General features: G+C 43.2%; 1 protein-coding gene across 1 annotated transcript in view; it reads right to left on the bottom strand.

Annotated features, from left to right (window-relative positions):
- MCM3AP (minichromosome maintenance complex component 3 associated protein) overlaps positions 1-25,906 on the bottom strand; it is a 26,215-nt gene continuing 309 nt past the window's right edge. Inside the window, exons 2-29 of the mRNA XM_010571252.1 lie at positions 25,795-25,901; positions 25,479-25,702; positions 24,729-24,807; positions 22,704-22,851; positions 21,416-21,612; positions 20,329-20,468; positions 19,662-19,859; positions 19,175-19,443; positions 18,330-18,492; positions 17,586-17,746; positions 16,118-16,362; positions 15,224-15,414; positions 14,155-14,255; positions 13,052-13,183; positions 12,331-12,444; positions 11,673-11,825; positions 10,043-10,240; positions 9,665-9,733; positions 8,854-8,988; positions 8,266-8,419; positions 7,556-7,814; positions 7,092-7,189; positions 5,348-5,738; positions 4,939-5,196; positions 4,050-4,179; positions 2,829-3,035; positions 2,029-2,179; positions 1-1,536 (exon numbers count right to left, since the gene is read on the bottom strand). Of these exons, the coding sequence (XP_010569554.1) occupies positions 1,378-1,536; positions 2,029-2,179; positions 2,829-3,035; positions 4,050-4,179; positions 4,939-5,196; positions 5,348-5,738; positions 7,092-7,189; positions 7,556-7,814; positions 8,266-8,419; positions 8,854-8,988; positions 9,665-9,733; positions 10,043-10,240; positions 11,673-11,825; positions 12,331-12,444; positions 13,052-13,183; positions 14,155-14,255; positions 15,224-15,414; positions 16,118-16,362; positions 17,586-17,746; positions 18,330-18,492; positions 19,175-19,443; positions 19,662-19,859; positions 20,329-20,468; positions 21,416-21,612; positions 22,704-22,851; positions 24,729-24,807; positions 25,479-25,702; positions 25,795-25,901 (4,831 nt within the window). The 3' untranslated portion in view covers positions 1-1,377. The remainder of the gene's footprint in view (positions 1,537-2,028; positions 2,180-2,828; positions 3,036-4,049; positions 4,180-4,938; positions 5,197-5,347; positions 5,739-7,091; positions 7,190-7,555; positions 7,815-8,265; positions 8,420-8,853; positions 8,989-9,664; positions 9,734-10,042; positions 10,241-11,672; positions 11,826-12,330; positions 12,445-13,051; positions 13,184-14,154; positions 14,256-15,223; positions 15,415-16,117; positions 16,363-17,585; positions 17,747-18,329; positions 18,493-19,174; positions 19,444-19,661; positions 19,860-20,328; positions 20,469-21,415; positions 21,613-22,703; positions 22,852-24,728; positions 24,808-25,478; positions 25,703-25,794; positions 25,902-25,906) is intronic.

Genomic DNA, 25,906 nt, shown 5'->3' with positions numbered 1-25,906 from the left:
AACCACATCCCAAAACACTTTTGGGTTTTTACAGCTGAACTCCAGGTAATCTGAGAACATCCACAGCAGCACTGGGGTAAAGCATGGCAGAGAGCATCACACACAGGCCTCACTTTGTATGCGACCAGTGAAAGTTAACACAACTAAGCCCAACAAAAGTATCTGTAGTATGAACAGCCCCAAAGCATAACTTCTTCAGTTTAAATTTCTTATTTCACCTTAATATTAAAGCTACTATTGCTATTCTAGCTTTAAGAGAAATAATACAAATGCTGTTATAAAAAAAAACAACTACAAAATTACTTTTTTGGAAGGCAACTGAGAGTTTTGGACTACTGAGAATTTCAAATGAAATTAGAAGCAAGTCAGACAACTGGTCTCTGGCAGGCAAGATAATCAGTGTTTACTGCCAAAGCCACAGTAATTTGTATTTTACCAGGTAGAGGTTTCTGGCTGAGAAAAATCAGCTGATATTGTAATTTAAAAAAAGATTACTTGTACAAGGAGTACTGCAGACATGAAGTACATCTTCATACTATTTACTGGAAATCAAAATTAAACTAAAAACAAAAGGTCTTCAACTTCCAAAGCTGCAGCTTTTTAAATACCAGAAAACACAGATAATCTGCTCTTCCAAAAAATGAAAATTGTTTCTCCATAGCTGTTCGCTAAAGAAAGTATCCTGCTTTCCAGCATGACAATTAATCTGTAGAATAAGCAACTCATCTGGTTTTAATGCTGTAAATTTTCAATACAATAAAACTTGGGCCCAGCAGCACAAAAATCCTTCTACATTTGCGTTGAGCACCATTAAGTACAAAATACAGCCAAGTGTTGCACTGACTTGAGAAGGACAGTATTGACATTCCTGGGCAACAAAACAGCAACTTCAAATCACAGTGCTGCCGCAAGGTAGCTTCTGCATGAAGCCAGCAAGCACAGGACTGGGACATCATCTCAGGGACTGCATTTGTTCTGATGTTCCATGGGGCCCCTGCTACCTTATAGCTTTCTCCTGGTGAAGTTATGTTTACCTACGATGAAAGCTGGTAGGAAGAAAAATCACCACTAAGTGCGAATTTAAGGCCTTCCAAGAAAAGCATTTGACTCTTCTCCATGCATGTGAAGTGAAAAGGAGGGAGTCCCAGACCAGCCAAAACTCAGCAGTGAGCCAAAGGGACACACTGAGCCACGACATGCCGACTCTGTGCAAGGCAGCCATGCAAGAAGGGCTCAGGCCCCACATCTGCTCTGTGTTCTTCTCCTGGGAGGACACCTGAATTTTCTGTAACATGCCCCAGGAGCTTATCTGTTCAATCACCGAGACCTGGACTTCTTTACCAAGTCTCTTGGTCTGCACACGTATCTCAGCTCTGCTCAAATATCCACCATGTCCACCAGAGCAGATAGGTGGAGCTCAGAGGCAACTTCACCCTCCTTGTTCGCTCTGAGGAGCTGTTGCAAGTGCTTCAGTCTGTCTGACAGCATGGGGCTTAGCTCCTCCACGAAAAGCTTGCATCCCTCTTGACTCCCAGCCTGGGCAGAAGGAAAAGAGATGAGACTGAGAAAGAAGCATTACCCAGTACCAAGAAGGAACTTCTCAGCTCACTGGCTTTTCCCCCACTTTTGAGAACAACCAGGGAGGTCCACCACCTCACCCCTGAGGAGGTAAGGCAAAAATAGCACATTGTTCTATTTCTTGCCCCAGCCTTCCTTTAACTGGGGGAAGCTGACCCACAACTGCACTGATTCCCTAAGTGCAGCACCACAAGGGATAGATACTGTTAGGATGGCCAGCAGGAGAAAGCATTAACACCTGTGAAGAACTCTTATTCCAGATCTGCAGAAAGCATTCCCCTCCCTGGGAAGAAGTTATTTCCAAGGCGTAGTTTTTCAATTCTTTATTTCCCAAGTCTACCCAACACTGCACGCCAAGGCAATTCCCACTAAAGGTTTTGTAACTACAGCAGGTTTGGTAAATGCACTCCTCAGAGCCATAGCTAATTCTCAGTAACCACCCTTTCATACCTCTTGAGCAGATGACATGGGACTCTTCGTCAAAGGACAGGTGACAGTTGGGGTGGAGACCAGAGACTGGGGGAGGTAGAGAGGAAGACCTACAAAATCACCAAGAGGCTCAATGTCCTCAGCCAGACATTGGTGCAACTGTTCTTCAAACCTGGACAGAAAGATCAAGAGCACCAGTCAGATTGCAGCCTTGTTTTGTTCTTGTAACCAGTGGGTTAACAAAAAGTTTTGGGTTCAGAAGTGTCTGCAAGAAGGGTCTGATGTTCAGTCATTTCCAACACGGTCTGACGTACCCCACTGCTACAACAAAAATCCATCATAGAAGGTTATGGTACAGAAAGGAGCCACACAGACTGAAGACACCCAACTGATAGGGAAGGCAGAAGAGACAAGAAACCCTTGGGCCAACCTCAAAAGCTTTGGTTCTTCAGCTTTGTGATCTGCATTGCTACAGGCACCAGACATCCCAAAGGCGACTTTATAGACATCTGCGATCCTGCAGGACACACAGACTACTGTACACACTGTACTGCTTTAGTTTTGATGGACCACAGATAGTTTCCAACCGTTCCTCAAAGCTCCAAGTATTTCTACCACCCTGGACTGTTCCTGTGATGCAAGTAGGAACTAGCAGGGAACTGCACTACACTGATGTACTTGATGAAATTAGATGATAATGGAGGTAGTCTAGGCTGTTTCCTAGCACTGCTGGACTTCAACTTCCCTTTACATACAGGTTAGAAATTGTTTACAACCCTGGGCTGGAGCTGCAAGGAAAGAATGCTGCTCTGGGAACTTACCGCCTACTTTCTATTTTTTCCAGTTGCAACTGTGCCAATAGACGCTCTGGGAGAAGCTCCTGGGCAGAAACCGTGTCTGTGAATTCATCTGCACTGGGAGTGCTCTCTTCTTGACCTAACGGCTTGCCCACACTAGAACCATATTGACCTGGCATCATGGAGACACTATATGGTTTCTTAAAGGAGTTGGGAGATTTTACCCTTGACCTGAAGGGGGAGGAAAAAAACAAAAACAAAGAAAAGCACAGAAATTGGTACGAGCATGTTGATTTTTCCCTACTAGCTTGAAGTTTGGAAATAGCAGGGAGTAAGAATTGATCATTTGGAGACATAATTCCCTTGTACCAGGGTCCAACATACCACCACCTGTACATGGGATTTGAGAGGAACTAATCTGACAGGGGGCTGGGATTTACCCCAAAGAAAGGCATCTACCCAAAATCTCCTGCTACACAGCAGAGCAGCAGCTAAGCTTCCAACAGGGAGGAGAGACTGGCTTCACTCTGAACAAGGCTAGGGAAGTGAGCTAGACTCTTGAGATCTCAAATACTTTAATGCTACACAGCTCTACAGCACCCTCCCTCCTCAACCTCTAGCCTTTTCTCTTAGCAGTGGGACTTTCCTGATGTCTTCCCACCAGTTGTGGACAAAGCCTCCTTTTGAACTCAAAATGCTGCAAAATTAACATGTAATGACCAAAGAATAAATCTGCAAATCATCTAACATGTAATTCATCTGTCAGGTCCAGGCTGCAACTGCAGGTGAATGTAAGGGAGGGGGCACTACTAAAGAAAGGGCATGCTCATGATTTATTCCTACACTCTTCCTCAATCTCACACTGTTTTTCCTCCATGCCTTGTGTACCTAGAGTACAAGTCTAATTCCGAAGCCTCAGCAGTGTCGTCTTTGGCAGAATTTAATTTCTCCACTCATAACACTTTGAGCACTCCCCAAGCAATCCATTTCTTTGAGACCTTAGTAACCCTGCAGAAATAAAATCGACTTACTACCCTGTTTTAGCACGCCCTTGTACATCATCTCAAGGAGATGTACACAAACGCATTCTGGGAAGATACCATATACTGGTTTTTGGCATTGTGACCGCACTATATGTTCATCGTAGAGGCCCCAAGCAACCTCCTTGGAGTTCACCGAGCAACTCTGATGGCACAACGGACAGCTGAATGCTACTCCCACAGGCAGTGCCAGCAGCTGCCTCACCTCTCATGGCCTTGCCGGATTTCCTCCTGTGTGCGCAGTCTGGCTTGTTCCCATGAAAAAGGGAGAGTGAAGTTCTTTAAATGCTCCTTGAAGAAGTACACACGAATCTGACCATCTTCACCTACTGCTTCTGTGAATAAAACCAAACCCAACATTTAATATTAGAACAGATTTCCCCCTTCAAAAGAAAAGCTCAGTATTGAGAAGCCAATTTGAAGAAAAATTGTGTGTTGACTTTCAAGTAGCTTTAAGCTGTAATCTGCATGTAAGAAGGAGCCTTCTTGAACTGATTTACTGTTCAACAGATATCAGATTACTGGAAAAGACTGTAAAATGCTGCTTTATCTTAATTTTAGAAGATGCATCCAAGTTCAGTGTTCAGTGGGTTAAATAGTCATGTCATTAAAAGAGGCTCCCTATAGTTAAGCCAGACAGGGGACCAAGAACAACCCACACACTTGAAACTGAATGCAAACAGAATCCAAGACAAACTTCATTAATCCATGGAAGTGCTCATTAACAGTGGCAGCCTGCCATCTCAGCTGACTTGAGCTTACCTGACTTCTGAGGTACCAATTCTTGGCCTTTGGTTAAATGTAAACCCTCTCGTACTGGGACAGGAGGGCTGAAAGACTCTGACCATATTCCTCCACACAGAGACAAAAATTTTTAATCACAAGCTCAAGTCAAGTCATAATCAACACTAAATACACACTCCAAGGAGCAGAAAGATGTGCAGTAAGTACAGTGTCATTCTATGGGAGGAGATCAAGACCATAGCTCCCTCCCTGCTACGTACCACTCGCTGCCATGCATAAAGGCATCACTGTCAATTTATTAAACAGTTATGCAAGAAGTATCATCCATATTGTAGAAGGACATGTGATACCTGGAGCAATAGGCAGTTTGGGTGGTTTCCAGTCTCTCAGTTTATGATCAATGCAGACTGCCAAGATATCATCCCAAGGGATCTCATCAACAGAAGGTCCATCTTCATCAGAGTTCCCAGATGTTCTGTTTTTCCACTTCTGGTAAGTTTTGCTCAGCAGATTCTCCACTTGAGACTGGATCAGTGGTTGAGCATGGGAGGAACTAGCTATCTGAGACACATACTGAAAAATCATGCAGCAAACAGGACGCCAAGGAGCTATGGAAAAAAAAACCCCAATAAAAGTAAATTGCAAGGATTTGTGACAAAGCTAAACTACCCATCTTACAGGCTGGTAGTTCAACATGGCACAGGCACACCTGAGAGAAGAACATGCTGCCAAGAAGATAATGCAGCATGAAGTACATACCACCCAATGGAGGCAGATCTAGGTACGGGATCTGGAAGGACAGCACAGCCTTCTTGAGCCAGGCCAGGTGATCAGGCATGTTCCACTGCAGGTGGGGCAACAGCTTGTTACCCCCAGGTTCTGAAAACTCAGTAACAGGCCAAGACAAGTCACAAAGGTGCTCTGAGGATGCCACATCCGCAAGGAACTGCAGCACGCCGTTGTACAGCTCTATGATGACCCCAGGCTCCTGAGATGGCAGGCCAGCTAAACGCCTCTCCTTCCAGTCATGGTAGAAGCGCTTGCCAAATTCACCATCAATCCCATCCTCAACATACTCCCGAAGGGTCTGACTGCAGAGCTCAAGGGAGTCAGGGCATTGGGAAACCAGCCAGCCCACAGCCGCAGAGATCTACGACACACAAAACATGGGTGGTTGGAAACGGCTCCGCAGTGATCAGGACACAAAGGATTCAATCCTGCAACCCTAAGTTTGATGTAACAGTATTAAAGATACTATGCAGCAAAATACAAACAAGTCAACTATCATCATCCTGGTATTTGCAACACTAATTCTCCAGCTAGGTGGTCACAAACTTAATTCACTTGCAGCAGGCTCAGGAACAGACAGAAAGAGGCTGTTCACACCAGGTGCAGTCATGCAGTGGAATTCCCTGCTGCAGGACACTGGCGATGCTGAAAACATATCTGGGAGAAATTGGACAGATTCACAGAAATTAGCCCAGGGTGACTATATCCAGAAAAGCCATGTCTGATCCTGGGAGTCCTTAGACTGCAAAGAGATACAAGCACTGAGGGTTTGTGGGGGAGCATCACTCTGGGCTTGCCTTGTTCTCACCTTCTTTCTTGGGCACCTTCTTCAGACACCGTGAGAAGGGAACACAGGGCTGGAGCTGCTTTTAGTCTGAGACAGCTTGGCCATTACCCTCTCCCACCTCTCCAACCCACCCTGCTATGACTCCCACACAAAAACCTATTTTAGACTTTTAAGTGTCATTTTCCATCATGGGTTTTTGATTATTTCCAGGCCACTATTGCCAAGCACCCAGCAAACTGAAGGACAAGGGGAGAAGCTGGTGTCTGGAGGCTGCCTGGGAGAGATCCGTACAATCCTCCTTCACGTATGTAAGAGTATAGAGCCATCCCTCAGTCCCATCCACCAAGATGGGATAATACTGGGTGATCTCACAGCGGCCAGAAGAGCTACAAAGGGTCCTTTGCATTTTAGGACTGGGAGCTTAAGGGTACAAAGGCTTACCCACTACCAGCACCCATCTGTTAGACAGCAATGGTAGCTCTGCTAGTCAATGCAGGTGGGACAGACAAGAATGGATTTACATAATCCACATATTTTGGACTCAGTGAAGTTTAATATTTACACAGAAGAAACTACCTTTTATGTAGCAAATGCTACTGATCTCTAGTCAGTTAAAATAGAAGAGTCACAAACAATGGAAAAGTAGCAGAAATATTTCATTTCAGAATAGTTCTGGCTGATGTTGGAATCACTATTAACAAGTGAGTACCCAACTCCAGCAAATTCAAATGTGTGGAGAAAAAAAAAGGGTAAGAGCTTTTTGAACGAAAATTATGTTACAGAAACTTCAACAGAAAAAATATCCCATTACACAAGACTCAGCTGCAATTTAAGCTACTGAGAACATAATTCCTTATAAGGCATTAGTAGTTGAGAGATTAATGATAAACCCGTCAAATATCTCTTCATGCAAGTTACTGTTCTTACCCTTCTGGTGCCTTGTAAGTCATTGATAGAACCTGGGAGCTCAACAATGGTGTAGTCTGAAATAAGCTGGGCTGAAATCAAGTCCTGCAGCATCAAACCTTAAAAATAAGAAAACCTGCCATATACACAGAGAAAGAACAAATGCATATCTCCCTACTCTGGCCTAGCTAGTCTCACACTCTGCATACATCCACAGCATCACTTCTCCATCCTTGCCTGCAGACTCCTAGGATCAAATACTGTGTGCAAAGGAAAACTGGAAGCCAAAATAAAGTTTATTTCTTTCCATATTGATCAGTTCTTAAGGCCTCTGGATTTCTAACAAAGCTTTGAGAAGTATTGTACTTCACAGTCTCTCCCTTTACTAGATGCTTTATTGGAGACTGCACTAGCCGCAACAGTACTGCTCAGGGCAGCCCTAAACATTCACATTGTTTTTTCAAGGCACAGAAATAATTATGTACCTTCTTCTACTTCTTTCTCTGTGGCCTCCTCTTCCTGACCAGGTACTAGAACTACCAGGGGAACTATCGGGTGGAAAGGTTTGACCTGAAGCAACTGTTTCAACTGCAGCAAAGCTGAAAGCCAATAAACATCATCTTCTGCAACATCTTCACTCCTAACTCGAGGGGGCAGGAGAAGAACGAGACCGCTGGTTCCAAGCAAGTCTTTTTGCATCTCAGCTGTATCAAGCTCAGAGTCAGACAGCGCGCCATGTGCCACCTATACAAGTAACAAAGATGACAACAGTAACGTAGCTAAACGAAGCTATTTTCATACTGAAATCTGCAGTTTACTATCATTAGCATTCAGCTTTGACACTCGTTACCAGGAGCTCTACAAATCCTAAGATGAGTTATAAGACAGACAAAAATGCATGTGTCCATTAGATGCAGGTAAGCACAAAAGTGCACTTCATCACCTCATTTGGTATCAGGAATCGAGATGATTTGGGCTCTATTGCACTGTATTTAGGCAGGTATTTACTCAGTTGACTGGAAACAAGGAAAAATTCCATCATTTTTCAGACCTTTTCAACAACCCCATCCCTCCCAGGATCATCTCCCTCCATCTGACAGGACACAGTGTGAAAAGCCTCCACACAACATCCACTGGAAAAGAGCACACCCTGCTTTTATGGCCTGTTAGGTATTATGAAATTGTTCTCACCTACCTTTATACACACACTGACTTTAATGCTTCTGCTCCCCTGCATGCCAGGAGAATTAAATAAAGTCAGTGTTTGAATTCTGCCTTCTATATGCGAAGGAGTTTTCTTCCAGGTTTTGCCTCCCGTAAATTTGGCTTTCAACCAATCCACCAATACCCTAGCAAACAAGAGTGGGTTTTGGGGGTTTTTGTTAAGAAAAAAAAAAAAAAAAAAGGCATTTTAGGGTTTTAGCACCAACACCTTTAAGACACCACAATCTACTGTAACCTCAATCTTCATATTGCTTGGATTTTGCTAAATAGCTATTAAATGTCCTGAAATTATCCACACTGCTACATATCTCAAGGTTTTCTGTTTTCAGCATGAGCAAAAGAAATTCAATGAACAATGTCAGGAGAAGACACAGACCACTGCAATAAACTACAGCTATATTCCTTAGAGTGCTCTGGAGAAAAAACAAAACCTGGAAATTTGACATGGTACAGGGGAAAAAAAACCAACCAACAAAAACATCAAGGAATGTATACTACTACTCTTCTATTTCACTGCCCTGTTTGAGAAAGGGACCCAGCAATCAACTCTTTTACTTACCTGTTGGGATCATCCTCCGCATATTCATCATCATTTGGCAAAACCAACAACACCTTCCAAAAAACCTGTTCTTGTTGAACTGGAATATGTTCAGTGATTAATGAGACAAGATCCAGGGGAGTCCAAGCTAAATCACTTAAAGAGAGACAGAAGCTGGTGAAAAGACCCCCCCTAGTGCTTATTCCCACCTGGGGAACGTTTTTCTTGCTTTGAACAAGTTACATTACCATAAGTAGCTACTGTCCAGTTCAAATAGTCCAAAACTAGAGCTAATTCTTTCGATCTGTTGCCCATCTACTTCATCACAGACCAGCTGCCTTCAAGAACTGCAGCTGCTAGATGGGTTACATGAGCCTTACGTTGGGGATTGTGGGACCATGGGTGTATCGCTTCACTTCCACACTGCTTCAATGCCCTGCTCCAATAAACACACAGGCCACTAGAGCGCATGATGAGCCATGAAAAGGCAGACCTCCTGCTGCACTTTAAACATCTAGAACAATCCCTTCGTGCCACAAGTGAGGCCAGTAACAGCTCATGTACTCCTCTCCCACTATGCCCCATCCCAGGCACAAAAAACCCCCATAATATCCATGAGATCCTTAAAGTTACACCCACAGCAATAGGATCAGATGGCTTAACACTTTGATGAATTTATCTTCCAGTTTCCCTTATCTGGAAAATACTCCCAGAAGCAAGGCTACAAATGGACATTCGAGTATGATTTGCCATTCCTTACTGACATTTTTGAGATCTCTGGAATTTGTTACAATTTGCTGAGAAAGAAAGCGAGGATCATACACCAATATACCTTAACAATTGCTGGTAGAAGTGCTGGACTTTAATTTCATGCACTGTCTTGTTCCTCAGCCAATTCAATCTGGAAACAAAAGATTCTTGGTTGTAATTTTTTGCTATAGAAGAGCTACTTCAACAAAATTTAAGAAACACTCACTAAGACCTGAGAAGTACTGCAGACACTTTAGAAAGTTGCCATTAATAGAAAGGTTTCTTTAGGTTTGCAGTATTTGCCATGACATTTGTGCAGAAAGGGTCTTTGGGGGGAATTTGAGAACAGTTTTGCAAAACCATTAATGTTCACAATGAAGGTTCAAAGAGGGCTACTTTGTAAACTTACCTTCCAAAAATAAAAGAGATTGCAAACTGCTGTCACCATAAGTATCCTTACCTCGTGCAAGAGATCCCCAGCTTTCCTCCATTCCCCAGGTTTACAATTCTCTTGCACAAATTCTCCATGGCTATAGGCCACTCAGCACTGGGGGACAGCGCTTTCAGTTTATTTTTTGGATCTGCGCAACAGGGAGCGGCTGGAAACGCCCTCATTTGACGTTTCAACTTTGTTCGAGCTGCCACTGCCTCCCTCCACCTTTGGAAGAGAATAGATAAATAGGTCACATTAATAAACTCTTCTGCAGACCAAACAGGGTTTCTCATCTTTGCTCTTCAGACTAGATTGGGCTCTCAAAAACCCCACAAGTCACAGTCTGCCTAGGGGCAAGCGTGAGGTGGTGTGCATGGGTGGTACAGCAGGCTCAAGCTTTATTTCTGCACACAACTGCAAAGTCAGGGCTCGAACAGAACATGCACAGGATGAGACCTGCCAGCTGTACACGTGCAGTGTCCAAAAGGGGCAGCCTTGTGCCCCATTCAAAAAACCAATGCAGACAAAAGGAAGCAGCTTTCTGCTTGGCAAGCTGCACTTGCTCTCAGTGGCCAGAGAGATCACAGGAGGGAAGCAGGATTGCCACTATTCCATCTCATCCCTTCCTCAGCTGTCCTAACTGTGCTCCCCAGGCAGAAGTTCAAGCATAGTTTTCCTTCCCTGTTATCAGCATGTTTATTCCTAGCACATAGAGAGTGTTTTACAATGATCCATTACAAAGCTTCTCTGATACCTCAAGCACTTGCTGAAAATACTTTTGCAACGTCTACTGCAATAAGAAAGGCATGCCTTTTTTTTTTCTTGTTCTGTTTTTAAGGAACATTTAAAAAGGCAAATTCACCAACAAGGAGAGAACATTTAATAAAGCCTTTGTCATTAGATGCTAGTCTTATTTTTCTATAACCAAATAATTCAAAACATGTACCACACAGTTTTGTAACACAAAAATATGAACTGAAATCTTTCGTTGTTTCTCCTCAGGTATTTTCAGGGCTATAAAAAAAAACCAAACAAACATTCCTGCATCATCCAGTTTTCTTGACTGCTGCATGTACATTTGTTTCATGTATCTTTAGGCTACTCCTTAATCTTCCCTATCACACTGAAGGCGATTTACACACCCCCTGAAGAGACATGTGAACTCAGTTTTAGGACAGAAAGAACTCCACAAGGGAAGGTGCTCCACAGTAAAGTGACTACCCTGCTGCTTCCTCTTTAGCAGTGAGAAATGTCACCTGAAACGCACCTCAACCTGTCTGCACTGGGGCAGCACAGCACGGGGAGAAATGAATCTCTGCCTTGGAGCACCACAACAGCCACTGAACACTTAGCCTACACCCAGAAAAACACGTATCCAACAGAAAGAATACAAGGAGAAATTATTACCAGTTTCTAGACAGAATGAAGCTGAAATCTCCTACCAAGCTCATTACCTGACTCTGATGAGGTGTGCTCCCCTCCCCACACATAGCTGGATAACTTATTAAGAGGCTGGTGGTAAGACTGTAAGCCTACCCTTATAGAGGAGACAAGATGACAGCAAGAATGCAACCAGACAGCTGTAGTTCAATCTCTATTAACCACTCTGTGCCAACACTCCCAAGAAAAGCAGTTGTGTCACAGGGTGGCAACTCACCGTTGCAAGTACTTGCAGAAACACTGGAGCTCCTGAAGGGTTTCCTTAGCAATCTGGAAAATCTCATCCTCCAGAAAGAAGTCCATAACATGACCACAGACTTCTTCTGAACACCGGGCAATACGGGCTTGCTGGTCTCTTTCTAAGGCACATCTGAAACAAACCAAAGACCGCCACTGAGGTGGAGACTGCAGCAAATACCAATACAATTGGACGAGGTGCAAACAGGGAAGACCATCACATTTAGCAAAAGGGAGGGATTTTCCACACTTTTACTCTATGGCCCTTCTAAATAAGGCCTGTAATCAATCAGAAGTCATTCAAGTTTTACACTGATCATGGGCTTCCAAAGAAGGGTGTACAAGAGAGCCCACAGCTGAGCCGTAAGGGAGTCAGAATTAAAATAAGCACACAGGGTAGCTTTGTCCTAGACAGTGCCTCTATTCCCTCCACGCTGGAGGACCGCTACTGCCTGACACAGTGCAACTGCAAACTGGCAGCCCGCTGTACAATCAAATACACTTACCCTCTCTTTGAAGTAGCTTATTGAAGATGAACTCAGAGAAGCCCAAGCAAGAAGCCCACCACTCCCTAACAAATTCTTACGCTCAGGAAAACATCCTACAGCAAAGTATAGCATACAGTATGTTGTACGTACTTTAACTCATTGGCTGAAGCTTCTTGAATGCTCTCCTTCATTACTTCTTCCATTAACTCCATACCCACCAACTGGCTCAGGTGCTTTATTAACTGTTCTCTTTCCTGCTTTTGCCTGGAAGGACGGAGGAAAGATTTACACAAGTGGCAAGACAAGAATGGCAAGATTTACACAAGTGAAAAGATTTACACTGGCAAACCTGCCGCTTAGTTACACAAGCACTACACAGTGTCAGACAGTTAATTCGCCTAAACTTGAGTTCCCGCTAGCTGGTTTCTCTTGCTAAACAGTTTTGCATGGAGCCAGGTTTCCCTCAAAAATACAGATAACAATGGGGTTATTTTATTCTTACTCCAATAAGCTACAGACAAGTAGCTCACTTGGAAGGAAAAGTTCCTGCATACAATAGGGCCAGGATACATCTCCTTCTCTGGAAGAGCTGGGTGAATAAAAGTTCCCAAAATTCCCACCCACCATTTTCACGGTGGCTCTGTGAGGTCACCAAAATACTAACTAGCAGATCACCTGAGAACACAGAAGGGAAAGCCTGCCCACACGATCCCAGAGCAGTTCAAGGTGAGACAAACTGAATGCTGTCGGTGTGGCAGAAAGACACAGGGCCTAAGCACATGTGCAAGGACTCAGGGTGGCACCAGCTGTTGTTACATTGCCCAAGCGTATATACAGCCCACCCTGCCCCACAGCAAAAGCAGCAACTCACCTCTCTTCCTCCACTCTGCGCCTTTCCTCTTTGACACGCTCCTGTTCTGCACTAAGCACACTTCCAGCCACTTGTCTGAGGATCTCCCCCATCACTTCAGTCACAAGTTCCTCCATGGTGGCTTCCGAGATGCTGTGCAGAAACAGCAGTTCTCTTTTCAAAGCCAGAAAGTTTTCATTCAAAGCCCTATGTCTGTGCTTTTCTCAAGCATACCCTTGCTCTGCTGTGCTGGACTGACTCCAGCCACCAGCCAAGCACCCACACTGCTACTGGCTTACTCCCCTCCCTTCATTGGGACAGAGAAGAAAATAGGAAGAACAAAAGCAAGAGAACTCGTGGATGGAGATAAAGACACTGTAATAGGTGAAGGGGAAAAAAAAAACAAAACCAAACACACCCATACCGCCACGAAGCAAAGCAGAGGCAGTCAGCCACAGGCAGACCAATGCCCAGACAGTTTCCAATCAATGACCACCCTGGAAGCCAGAAACCCCCACCTTCTTCTTCCTCTAATGGAGTATTGATTGCTGACCATGACATCACATGGTATGGACTTTGGTCAGTCTAGGTCAGCTGTCCCAGCTGTGTCCCCTCTGAGCCTCTGGCACACCCCCAGCCTACTCATAGTGTGCAGAGTGGGAAACAAGGAAGGCCTTGACCCTGTGCTGTTCAGCAATAACCAAAACATTGGTGCACTAATACACTGTTTTGGTCACAAACCCACATCTATGACTCTACCAATTGCCTTGGAGAGGAAGCATTATTTCAAGCAGAGAACAGCCAGATCTGGACTTACTCCTCTTGTCCCCCTTCAGGCACCTTCCCTTCCGCAACATGCGTTTCTCGTGGCAGTGGTGTGAGTGTCATGCAAGGCAAGGTTTACAGAGGTTTGCAGTTAGCCTTCCATTAGGCTAGCTGGTGTGTAACAGAGAGGGGGCAGACGTTTGAAGAAAGGTCTGCTTCTCCCCGCCCCGTATCAGTAAGACCATCTCCACTATAGACCTTGCCTTGCTTAGTTTTATGATCTTCACACACAGTGCTGCTATGGCAAATTGCAGCTTTGGTGACAGACCCCAGGAGTACCAGCAATAAACGCTCTTTACCAGATGGCAGCAGTCACGTAAGCCATTCCTGCTCTGCTGACTTCTCTGCACTCTCCTTTGAGGACCTCGTGCACAAGCCCGTCCACCACTTCGGTGATGTCCTACAACACAGCACAGGAAGCAGCTGAAGCAAGATGCAGTCCTGCTCAGGATGGCCTGGGTGCACATGTGTATTAGGACTGAAGCTTTTCAGCCTTGTTTAACTGACTGTAATTGGCAACATCATCTGTATTTTCTACTTACAAGCTAAGCTAACTTAGCCTAAAACTTCCAGGCTGTTGTGTTTGATTACCTAAAAGGTTAGTAACAGCCCAGAAACAAAAGCAGCTTTCTGTATTAAATATGGGCAAGTCAAGTTAGGAAATAATAGCTAAGAAAAGTGAATTTTGAGAACAATTCCTATTTTCTTACTTGAGAGCTTCCCTCATTCTAGCTAATTTAATTCCAAATGACCAGATCTCATCTCCACTGAAACATAGCTGTATTTAGGTAGAATGTGGCAGCTGTACTTTACAAAGCAATGAGACACTCCTAGATGGGCTCAGCATTAGTATGTATCTAAACACGTGTGGGAAGGAGAAAAAGGGGAACAGCACAGATACCTAGGATACACATTCAAGACCCAACACAAATAGTCATATGACCACAAGAAAAAACTTTGTCATGTCTCATTTGAAATACGTGCCATTAAGAAACAGCTCAACATTATTCACTAAAGCAAAGTTTACCTACTAAGTCAAAGATAATAAATTTCTACTATCACTTTCTCCTCAGAGGTTTCTCAAATAAATGCTAAACAGACAGGACTGTACATCCTACAAAGGAGTTAGAACAAGCATTGACATTTCAGGCTTGCATCTAAAGTCACTCAAGACTCTCTCTTTTCAGAATAGTCCAAGGAAACAACTTCTCAACGTATCCAAAGCACTGAAGCAGTGAGTGTCTCCTTTTGACTCTGTATAACACACACAGATTCTGGAAAACCGAAACAACCTAAGAACTCTGTTACCTTTTATTATATTTCACAGATCTTTCCCAAATACTTCATAATGGGTTTAAGTTTCCTTACTGTGTCTGTGTAGACAGGCTGAGGCTTTGAAGAGAGAGGCTCAGGTTGTCCAGCAGGTTGGCAGATTGCCTGCCCAGGAGGCAGCACTGGCACAAGCTGACGAGGTAACAGTGAGGGCAGAAGATGAGCTGGAGGCTGGACTCTTACTGCTGCAGCATCTAAATCCACGCCTTTGCTTTCTACTCTTCCTTCTTGGCAGTGAGGAAGAGAAAAATGAAGAAAACCAGGTCAGTCACAAATAGAACCAAAACTATTCATATCTTCAAAAGCTGGCTTGTCTGATAAATCTCATCAGGTCATAAAACAAGCCTGTAACAGAAGCTTGCTTACTTAAAGTTAAAAATATAATTGTATCATAGAAACTAATTTGTATTTATGAATATTTTATACAAAACATTCAAAAATTTCATTGCACATTACCTCCAATACCAAGTACATACATCCCCAATAAAACAAGTGTTTTATGTCAAGTACACCTAGCACCTACACACACTTCTTGAATAAATGCAAAATATCTGTATTTTCAAGAAGGACAAAAAAGCATATGTTCAGCTAACTTGAAAAACACCACAATTATACACACAGTGGGAACAAAGAGTTGCAATACAAAATCTGCAAATTGAAAAGGGAAGCAGGAATTCTGAAGTTATTTCACCTGTGTTGGCAAAATTGCACTCATTTCTGTTAGTGCGTTTCCTTTTATTAATCAGGTTGCTTCTTAGCTTTTACAGCTACATAAGTACATTTAAATCAAAACATCCACTACATCCCAATGTCCATGCAATTTCAACCCATGAGCCAAAACCAGTTTCTGCTTTGTGAAAGAAAGCTACTCACAGAGCTGACGCAGCAGTATGTTCCTCAGCAGTACCTAAAATGCATGTTTGCTCTTACCTGTTGCTTCTATGCTGAGTTTTTGGCTACTACTAGCTTGATCCACAGGGGTGCTTCCGCCGATATACTTGTTCTGTCCATTGAAGCTGGACACAGGGATGTGGTGAGGCACTGCGGGCAATGGCCCACCATTTACAACTTCCCCAACTGAGACAGTTAGCTTCTGGCTGACAAACATCGATTTACGTGGTTTGGGTAATCCGTCTGGCTCCAAGAAAGCTGAGCGATTCAGCTCTACGTAAGCACTGGAGCAAAATAAAAGGCAATACATCCTCAAAGCTCCAGTAACCTATGGGTTTTCAACTAGACACCTTAGCAGGGCAAAGCAAGACAGGCAATGGACACTCAGGACTGCTCCCTGTAGCCTGGAACTTGATCTTTGTCTGGAACCAGAGCAGTGAAGGCAGAGAGCACTGTCCTCACAGCTATCCTCCCAGGACAGAGTACAAGCTGCACTAATATTTCTGGCACTTCTGTGGACTATTCTGTCCCTTTCTTTTAACCTTTATTCACTGTGTATATTATCCGTGCACACTTTACCTAGACTGCATCCCACGTGATAAGATGCCAGGGCTATCTACAGAAGTCATTTTACAAGCTGCAATCTTCTTCCAATCTTGGCAACTGTAGTCTGGCTAATCTATTATTTCAAAACAGAATATTAACAGGCAATAGAGCACTAACTGGCATGCTCAAGTTTTTTGCCTTCTCCAGTCTCTTGAGATTGCAAGTCTGTACGAGCACACCTTACAATGTACACGTTTCCATGGCAGACACTCTTATCTGCAAACCACTGGCCTCCAACATCCTCTAAAAACTGGTTTGCACTGTTCAGTTTCATCCTACCCTACACGCATCACCGTAATGCCAGTTCCCTGAGAAACAGAACTGTATCCTCATTTCCTACAGAGCTGCAATTTACTATAATTCAACTGCAAGATAAGAACCTAAAACTTTTTTTTTCCTCCTACTGGGTTATCCACAACATCTCTTTCCAGGGATGAAGTACCTGGAGTCCAGTGGAGACCATGCTCAATATGCAGTCTCTCCTTTGGGGGAAAATGTTTCCTCTCGTTTTTTACCACCTTCCAGAAGCCTGAAGGAATTTATCTTTGAAATCCCTTGTCACCTTATCAAACCAAGTAAAAAAAGACGCACAAGTGCAAAAAAAGCTATTGTGGGAAGTCACAGTAGTTACAGGGATACAAACCCCATTTCTTGAGGGAAAGGTGCAAAATTAAAGACCTTCTCATGATTACAGCAATAAAAATAGAACAGATTATTAAAATTTGCACCCATCACTATCCTAGTGCTTTGCTTAAAGAGCCCAGCCCCTATCCTTCACCTGTTCTTTTCTTTTCCTGGTTGCAAACTGCAGGAGCAGCCCATCCACATTAATGCTTTGCCTAACATCAATCTAACCCCACTAGGCATCTTAAGGTGCAGACGCCCTTTTCCTTATACTTACCCATCAGATACACTCAGGCCATAATAACTTATAAAATCGGTTGCTTCATCACAATCTTTGAACAGTAGCATGCGGACCAGGTGATCCAAGGGAAACACTGTACATCTTTGGGTGCTCACAGTGTAGGCAATATTGAGAGATTTGAGAGCATCTTTACGAATCTGGGGGAAGACAAAAGAAAAAGCCACGTAACTACTAAGTTAAAGACCCAAAAATGTACTATAAAGTGTACTATAAATATGAAAGTCACATGTAAAAGAAATCAGTAGTTTGTCATCAAACATCCCCACAAAAAACTATTCAGATTTAACTTTCTTTCTTTTTAAATGCTACGCACTTGCTTTCTAGTTTCTGCTCCTCTCCAATGCTGCTCATTTTGAGCATATCCCTTTGCAACTCTCATGCAGAAGAAAGCTTGCAAGGGCTTCTAAAAGTGCAGGTTGATATTTCGTCTCCAAAAGTCTCAGGCCTGCTTCTCTGCTTTCCAATTATTTTCAGGGGAAACAGTATGTATTTGTACACAGTTATGGGAAAAAGTGCTGAGAAGACCATTTTAGTATTTGCCTTCTATATCACAGCAGAAAACTCTTGATAAGTTCTTAAACGCTTCTGAAGAAGCAAGAATAAGATTATTTTTAAAGCTAAATATATACCAAGTTTTCTGCTAAGAATATTTCCTCCCAGAAGTCCCAGACTGTTTTACTGATTAACACTTTAAAAAAAAAATCCATCTGCCTTTCTCACCTGGTTGAAATAACAATGTAAGAGACACGCATTCAGGTAGGAAGCTGCTTGCACTAACTTGAAAAATCTCACAAAGTTGTTGCTGTTTAATGCAGCAAAAGCTTGAACTGCAAATCTAACTTCAGGAGAGTTTCTAACCTCTGGATGAAACTGCTGTACTTCTCTGTGGAGACAAAAGACAGAGACAAACCTTTTGCTTCAATATTAACATCACAATTTAATACCAACCTTTTAACAAAACAGAATTAAAATTAGAAGCTTTAACCAAGACATGCAACTCCTGTCCAAAACAAATGGCTATAAATTAAATTAGCAGCATTATTTACTGATCATTAATCTTCTAATGATGCTTGCATAATCATATTATTTAGGCACATCACTCCAACATCTAGGGAGGAAGGCAGTTAAGAGATTGACCAGAAAAGCAAAGTATGACTCTGCCCAGAAAACATTTTTTCCTTGGTCCTACTGCAGATAAAGCAATCAAGCTTGGATACCACCCTGGGAAGAGAAAAAAAAAAAAAATTTCCTTGACTGAGAATAGTGAAGACTTAACTTTTGTTTGGTTGGTTGTTTTTTTTTTTTACTACTTGCAGAAGCTCTACTGAGTTATTCAAGGAGATAAAACAAAGCTTCCCCCCCTCCCATTTTCTTAAAAGATACACTTACTTTAAAACGACCTGTTGAAAAATTCAAATAAAAACATTACTCCAGTACACTTTCTTTGGCAAAAAACATTTTGCAACTAAGCTCTCCACTTCCATTACAATTTGTCTGGACTTAATCCTGATCTCGATTCTTCCCAGAGGCAAAGAGAGAAAACAAGTGATATCTGTTGTTCCCACCTGAGGATATCACCCTTGTTGAGATTCAGCAAGACGTTATAACCTCTAAACTCTGCTTCACTCTTGCAGTAAATCCCCTTGTTAGCCAGGTCCTGATACATCTCCTTCAAGCTCTGCAGGCATTTAGTCATGTTCTCGTTGTTGATTTTGGCATCAAAGGAGGACATGGGCTCTTCACACAAGTGGTGAGCACAATGGATGTGAAAGCGAGTGCACTTCTCAATCAGAGACACCATCAGCGGGTTGCAGAGATGTTGCTGGGTTATATCCTAACCAGAATGATAAAGAAAGCATTGCATGTATTTTTAAACTACAGTTGAAGAGCATAGTCATCTGGCACTACCTTTGGAAAACTCATTTCAACTGTGCTTTAAGTCACTTTGCAATTCAAAATGTTTGAATCACTATTGCTTTTTGCTTCACTTTTTACAGCATTATGTGATCTTTTGCTTACTATCACCAAACATCTCCATCCACCAGTGCTTACCTTCCTTATTCCACGAGTTCTGTTCCAGACAAAGTCATACCATTCTCGACAGTTTCCTTCTCCTTGATCCATAATGTTTGTCACTAAATAGTCCATGGTCATGCTCAACACCTCAGAGGGTCTCAATTCATGGGGCAAAGGTTCCTCCTGATCTGCTGAAGACCTGCTATATTCCTTGATTGCTGCTGCATGATCTACCTGCAGGATGTGGAGAAAAGAACCAAAGTCCAAGGACTATGTTCAACTTTTCAGGAGAGTAGAGGATTTCATCCCACCCATGCCTTTACCTTCATAACTCCTATTAAAAGAGTTTCTCCACTGTTCACACTAATAGCCCACGTCCATTCTGCTACGAGAGCAAATATATTTTATTTTCTTTTACGACAGGATCTTAAGTGTTAGCTTAGTCTCAAACTCATAACCTTCAAGACAATGTATACTGTTGCCCTATAGTTTTAGAACCACTGTTCTGAAAGCCTGTCTGTAGCTAACAGAAAACATGACTTCGAGTGAAAAAACAACTGAAAGACATTAAAGAAGTGACCTCCAGAATGTTTCCACCAGAATTAACCCTGTAATCTACTAAACAACACTGGCAGCTTTATATAAACAGCAAGCAAACAGATGTCCTGGGAATAACAAACCCATGCATACAGAGGGCTCATACCTTGTCAGATCCTAGAAGTAATTCAAAGATACTGAGCTGGTTTCTCGTCTCCCTCATGTAGCGCTCCTTTTCAGGACACATGTCTGGGCAAGTGCCAACAACAGTTTTTGCTTTGCCAAGATCGGTCCTTTTTATTCGAGCTAAAAAAAATAAAATTGAACAAACATTAAGCATCTCTTGTTTTTGTTTTCCATGACAAGCTACTACCCTGATGGGCCAACACAGCCCTAAGTATGCCAGATGCCTCAGCTGGTGTCCGTACATTGGTCAATGGATGGATGTCAAGAAGTACATTGCTAGGGCAACAGTTCACAAAAAAAGCTGGTGGGAAAAGGTCTCTAATCCTATCTCTACTCAGAGCAAGGCTGTACCCACATGTTGGCATGGTCAGAAATGCAGAAGGATGGGGTCCACCCACTCTGGAGCCTGTCCCAGTATCGCACCACTCCTTTGGGGAAGTTTCTCCTACCATTCCACCTGGATATCAAAAGTTTTGCTGAAAAGATTGAAGCCTCTAAAAGATACCCAATATTTTGTATCCTAACAGCCTATCCTGTTTTGTGTCTTAACTAAAGACCAGCAATTTCCCAATTCCATGTCAAGTGGCCAATAAATCCGTTTGTCAATATCAAAAATAAGATCTTAAATTAAAAGTAGTGTCAGGTTTGAAATGGCAAGAAGAGGATGAAAGGGTTTACAACTCAGTACTGTGAAACAGGCCATTTCTTGAAATAATTACCAGCTGTGTAGTAGTTTGAATTTAGAGAAACACAGTTAGGCTTTGCATAGCTTTCTTCAAAGAGCCTGCAGGGATGCAAATCTCCCTACATGGCCTCCTTCACAGAAGATGAACAGTCTGCTATTCACTTTCCACAAGAAATATGCATGTGCAACAAAACAGATTTTTGCGTGTTCTACAGGGAATTAATGTATGTATGTACAATACAAGAGTATTTTACAGACTGCTTCATGTTAAACTCTCCCTTTAAATCCATTTCCACAATGTCACAACAGCTTTGCAACAGACACCAAACACTTTGTTCTTTCCAGAGAAGCAGACGTTATGCTCATTAACTTGTGTAATTACCTTGTCGCATGATTTTGTCCCTTTGGTCCAAAAGACGGTATCTTTCTTCAGATGTTTCAGCCACTAATCCTACCAGGTTACCAAGAGACGACAACGAAGCTCCCAAAGCCTCTGAGCTCTGCCCTTCAGAACTAGAATCAAACAGATCTGCTTCAAACAGCAGTGCCTTTCGAAGACCAGGCTTCTTTGCTGGAGAACTAAAAATAGAAGATTTTTCATCAATAATAATGCATGCCTCAGCTTTAATCAGTTCACTGTTTTTTAGGACATCAACATCTCGTTTAGAAGAATATTTTGTTCACTAAGCAATGTATCAAATAAACGAAGCATGTATTGACACACTAAGGTTGTTATGAGCTAACACTAGCACTGGGAGTTAATCTAGTTAAATCCTCAGCACTGCCTTGACAACACTGCCAAGCGTTCTTGATTGGGGTGAAAGTCCCCGCCTTTGAACAACAGAAGTGGTATTACTGAATCTGAGTGGACAGAACCAGATGGCTGTTGCAGCATTTTTGCATCACCACTATGGCACAGCAGTTTGTATTTTAAGCCAGAAACTAGCCTGCTGTTTGGTGTGAAAAAAACAAATGCTTTCTACAGCAAGAGAGATTATTAAAAGATTTTACAGGGCCCAGATACAGATATACTTTTTAAATCAAGAAACACTCATTCCTTCACAACATATTACTAATTTTATAATTATATGACTATGCATACCAAATTACTTTTGTCAAACTAGACACACTATTAAGGCACCACAGAAAGATGACAACCTTGCCACTTCAGCGACTGACACGAAACAGGACTCCTGTACGAAGACCATTCTCTTGAACTGAGACAAGACAATGATCCAAACTTGCCAGCTATTCTGAAAAGGGGATTCTCATCCTACAGAACTGTAATTGCCTACAAATGAAACCACTCACTTCAGAAGCTCATTTAATCATGACCACAGAACAGTGTCATTACTGCTTGGTCCTAGTTTGGCTCTGCACTGTTTCTTTCAATTCCCTTACGCCTCACTATTGCAGATGATGTTACTCATGTTGCCACGAACAAAATATTCAGAAGAAACATGCAGACCAAAGTGAAAGGCCTTAATAAGCAGTTAGAAGTATCTTTCTGACAAAGTGTGGGATCTGTGAGCTTGTAATTCAGACAAACCAGAAGAGATGAGGGAAGCACACTCCCCGATAAGAACATGGGTATTTGGCACACACTGATCATCATTTTTCCCCATGCACCCTGTTTCCTGCCAGATGGATTCCCAGAAGAGCAGACGTACCTTTTACCAGGCAAGACACTGCTGGCAGAGGATCTTATTAAAGGTTTTCGAAGAGGGGAATGCTGATAGTTTTGCTCCTCACTGCTTTGCCTTCCTTCATCTTCACCTACTTTCTTCTCCTTGGATGAAAATTCTCTTTTTGCTGGACCTGAAGTGACATATAAACATGAAGCCAGGTACTTACCAAATAGTTTAAGCAACAACTCTTTTTTCTCCCCATAGAGGTAGTAGTGAGCAGTTTGTTTAAAAAAAAAAAACTATTAGAAAATAAGAGTCCCAGTTTTGTACATGTATGCAAAACTTCCGGAACAACTTGCACTACAAGCTGTACCGAGTAAGTCTACCAATTGCTAGTCAGCTTCACTGTTCTATAAAGATTAAGTATTTTTCAATAAAATGTCACTTAGCAATAACAATAATTGGTCAGCAGATTGTCAGTATATGAAGTCTGATCATCCAAATTTAAGTTCTCTCAGGTTTGGGATATAATCCACAAGTCATAACTCTCTACAGGACATGAAATGCATTTCACCTAGGTAAACCACAACTCCCAGTGCTCCTGCTGAAGCATCTTAATTATTTATTTCACATACCCAAGCTTAGACTGAGGTTGGCATGCCTTCTCAAGTTACATCTACACCTTGCAGGAAGGGAGAATTTCTTCTCCCAGGAAGAAATTTTCAACCAGTTGGATTTCTTAAATTCTCTCAGATTACTTATTTTAGAATGCTGCCATTCACATTTCTATAGACTTAACACCACAATAGAATGACAAAGGTGAACAGGCACCCCTATAGCTGCTGCTTCAAGATGTTAATTCTCAGGAAGACAACTCTGCAGCTGTTCATTTTCTGGAAGGCAAGTCTGCGGCTGGTCAAAGCTGTGGTGAACCATTCATTTGCTGACAGCTGAAGCGTATCCCCAGGCTGGGATCTCAGAGGTACACACGCACCACTTGTAAAGCTAAAGAAAGGGAAGTGCTTGACAATTCAAGTATTTGCCTAGGGGATGAACAGCCAATGTTCACATCTCCTCTTGTCCTAATCCCAAGCAGGGTCTGGAATCCAGGTTTCCCATTTCTAAGCTCAGTTCTCTGTAGGTTGCTCTTTTTTCGGTTCAAGCAGTGCATAATTGTTGATACACAGAACAGCAACCTTGGCAACACAGACGCTTGCTCCAGTGTACTCCTTAACTCAGTCCTCAGGACACTCTTCTGAAAGCTGGAAGCCCACATCCCAGCCCATGCTCTGAAGCAGGCAGCGAGGCATTTGAAACTGGATTTTCTTACAGCCCTAAAGAACATCCTACTTCTAGATAGGAACACAAAGTTAACATCACCATGTTCCTCTTGTGTGACTGCACAAATGGTTTCCAAATTCTCTTGTAAAACTACACTGTCATTTCAAGTGTCTTCAGCTCTTTTGTATGACTGAAAGAGCATTTTGGCTCAGATCAAGGAAAATATTTTAGACAACAGGAATTTAAGAAAGAAACAGTGCAATTTCCAACTGATTCACAGTCACTCACTTAAAACTTCCTCAATACCAGAGAACAGTACTGTGGATGCTATAAGTTTACACAGCTTACAAAAGCAACTGGGTAACTTCACAAGAGAAAAATTCTCCAAGAGCTAAGACACTCTTTCTGGCAGCCAGGGTTCCCAAGCCATAGGCTGTTAAAGGCTGAGAAATTATTCTGGAAGCAATTACATGCTTTATCCTGTTCTTTCTCCCCTCCCCTGCACATTCACCATTAGCCTTTGCCACAGACAGACCTAGCCAGGATATCACATAAAATGCAGAACAACTATTTTTATGTTTCTGTAAAGAACGACCTTCAATGCTCCCAGAAGTTTTACACACCAAACAGTCTATCAACAGCCAGAGAGAACCATCCTACAACTGTAACATTCCTACTGTGGAGATCATCTTTGTATCAATCTCAGCAGGTGAGGAAACAAGAACAGAGCAGACGCCACCCCATTTATATATCCCCCAATAATCACATCTGGAAACACAGACTTACTTGTTTTCTTCTTTTGCCAAAATGTTACTATGTCTTTGTGCAACTCTTTTGCTTTTTTTCTGGCAAGAGCTGCAGAGGCCTGAAAGAAAACAAAAGCAGAGCACACAAACCTATTAGCATCGCAATATTGAAACACCCAGTGTCCTTTTTATCAGAGAAACCCTTTATCAAATCCTGTAAAATTCCGGCTACTGCATTTTAACCTCTCACTGAAGACCTTTGTGCAACCAGCAGGATGTGTTTCCACAAAAATTGCTTTTTTTCCTAAGAGCTACAGCAAGCTTAGAGCACTTGAGACCAAAGCTGCGTTTTTAAGCACAAAACTGAAACAGTCTCTGAACTGGCTCCTCAACACACCTCAATGCTGACATAACAGCAGTACTTCCAACGAGCAGGTCACCCCGCAAAGACAGCACGAGCTCACCTCGCCCTTGCTGCTGCCGAGCCTGAGCAAGAACACAGCAGCGTACGTAATTCAGGTTTGGGCAATGTGAGGCAACGAACGGGGAAGACCCGTTTGGTGTTTGAGCTGGATGCTAACAGGACAGCTAAAGCCAGGCAGAGCTCTGGCAGCTACCACGTTTTAGGTGCAGCTCAGCACACTTCTATCCCCGGCTGTAACACGGCGCTCACGATACAAAGCTTTTCCCCGGGGTGAAAAACACACAGCATTAGCAAACAGGAGAGCTGGACCAACCCCAGGCGCTCAGACTTAAGCCTGCTCTGGTGGTGACCGCTTCCGACACTCACATGATCAAAAAAGTGGAGAACGGCCATTTTTTTATTGCGCCTGGTCATGATCCGTCGGACTTTTACGAACTGGCCGAAGTGCTTCTCCAGGACCGTCCTGTCGTTGAGGTAATCGGGGACGTTCTTGCACTGGATGGCCGTCAGCTCGCCGGGCAACAGGCCCCCCGGCCCCTCCGTGCTCTCGCTGCCCCGAGCCCGGCGGGCAGGGGTGGCGGCGGCGACATCTGCCGAGAGAGGGAGGCAGCCACCTCAGAAAGCGGGGTGACACCCGGCCGGCGGGGATGTCCCGGGGACCGCTCGGGCTGTCCCAGCCTACCTTCCCGGGAGGTCTCCCGGGCCTCGGCCGGCGGCGGCGGCGTCTCCTCGGCGGCTCCCCGCTCGGCCTCGGCGGCATCTCCGCGGTCGCGGTGCCCGCGGCCCTGGCTGCG

This window comes from Haliaeetus leucocephalus, unplaced genomic scaffold (assembly GCF_000737465.1).
Source record: "Haliaeetus leucocephalus isolate CR32 unplaced genomic scaffold, Haliaeetus_leucocephalus-4.0 Scaffold315, whole genome shotgun sequence".
NCBI classification, from domain to species: Eukaryota; Metazoa; Chordata; class Aves; order Accipitriformes; family Accipitridae; genus Haliaeetus; species Haliaeetus leucocephalus.
Note: the sequence above shows the minus strand (reverse complement) of the source record. Positions and strands in the feature narration are given on the sequence as shown.